This window comes from Echinops telfairi, unplaced genomic scaffold, assembly GCF_000313985.2.
Source record: "Echinops telfairi isolate 266 unplaced genomic scaffold, ASM31398v2 ScPeMD7_3;HRSCAF=10, whole genome shotgun sequence".
In the NCBI taxonomy this organism is placed as follows: domain Eukaryota; kingdom Metazoa; phylum Chordata; class Mammalia; order Afrosoricida; family Tenrecidae; genus Echinops; species Echinops telfairi.
The window spans coordinates 61,419,305-61,420,541 of record NW_022103899.1 but is presented as its reverse complement, the minus strand read 5'-3'; the positions used below and the strand labels follow the sequence as shown (position 1 = coordinate 61,420,541).

General features: G+C 53.7%; 1 protein-coding gene across 1 annotated transcript in view; it reads left to right on the top strand.

Annotated features, from left to right (window-relative positions):
- The window catches only part of IQCA1 (IQ motif containing with AAA domain 1), a 121,434-nt gene that overhangs the window by 86,637 nt on the left and 33,560 nt on the right, over positions 1-1,237 (top strand). The window contains exon 16 of the mRNA XM_045294386.1: positions 45-244. Within this exon, the coding sequence (XP_045150321.1) occupies positions 45-244 (200 nt within the window). The remainder of the gene's footprint in view (positions 1-44; positions 245-1,237) is intronic.

The window sequence follows — 1,237 nt, the reverse complement described above, 5'->3', positions numbered from 1 at the left end:
GATCTCCCGCTGGCCTGAGTGCCCCCCATGCCCTGGCATTCCAGGTTCTGCCACGGTGCATGAGAAAGCGCCCCTGGTGAAGTCCCTGCTGCTGGCCGGGCCCTCTGGGGTTGGGAAGAAAATGCTGGTCCATGCCATCTGCACAGAGACCGGAGCCAACCTCTTCAACCTGTCCGCAGCCAACATCGCGGGCAAGTACCCCGGCCGCAGCGGCCTGCAGATGATGCTGCACGTGGTCTTCAAGGTACCCCGGCGTCCGCGGCTCCCGTCTCCTCCTCCCCAGAGGTGTCCCCTCCGATCCTGGGTTTCCCACATCTTCAGATCATTTCTCCAGGCCAATGATTCCCTCAGGTCTCCCCGTCAAATCAAGTAATGCCTGTGTCTGGCTGGGCGCCCCACGTTAGGAAAGGCTTTTCCACTGTGTCAGAACCCTCCAAGCCCCGCCTGCCACCGGAGCCCCTCTGAAATGCTCGCCAGGCTCAGTGGCGATGGAACCAGGACTGCTGTGTTGGCCCTCTCTGCTGCGTCTGCCCTGGCACTTCCCACATGGCATGGCCACTGAGCAGAGGTCCACCCTCTGCATCAGCTCTTCATCTGTCTGGGCTGAGGGAGCTGGCTGGGAGCCGGGCTGACTGACTGCCATTGCAGTGGGGCGGGTGGGAGGGGCTCTGGATACTCTCATGGTCACTCTCACCCTGCCCGTTCCTCAACCAAAGTGAAAGGCATTGGTGCCGGGGTGCACCATCCACTTGACAAACAATGGCTCTCTGGCACAGTTCACCTAGCTAGTTAGCTGGGTAAGTGGGTGGGTGGATGGATGGATGGATGGAAAGGTGGATGGATGGGTGGGTGGGTGGATGGGAGGATGGGTGGATGAATGAATGGGAGGATGGATGGATGGATGGATGGATGGATGGATGGATGGATGGATGGGTAGCTGGATAGGTAGAGATAGATAGATAGATATTAGAAATAGATAGACAGAAATTATATATATATATGCAGAGATAAACACAAAGTTGACCAAAGGGCAGAGAATTTTTACGTAGGACCAGGTCCACTACCATCGAATCAGTTCTGGCTCATAACGACTCCACAGGACAAGAGTCAAATGGTTTCTTCTTTTTTTTTTTTTTTGTCTTTATGGTGGATGTTTACTTTTTTAAATAATTTTATTGGGGGTTCATACAACTCTTATCAAAATCCATACATACATCAATTGTGTAAAGCACACTTG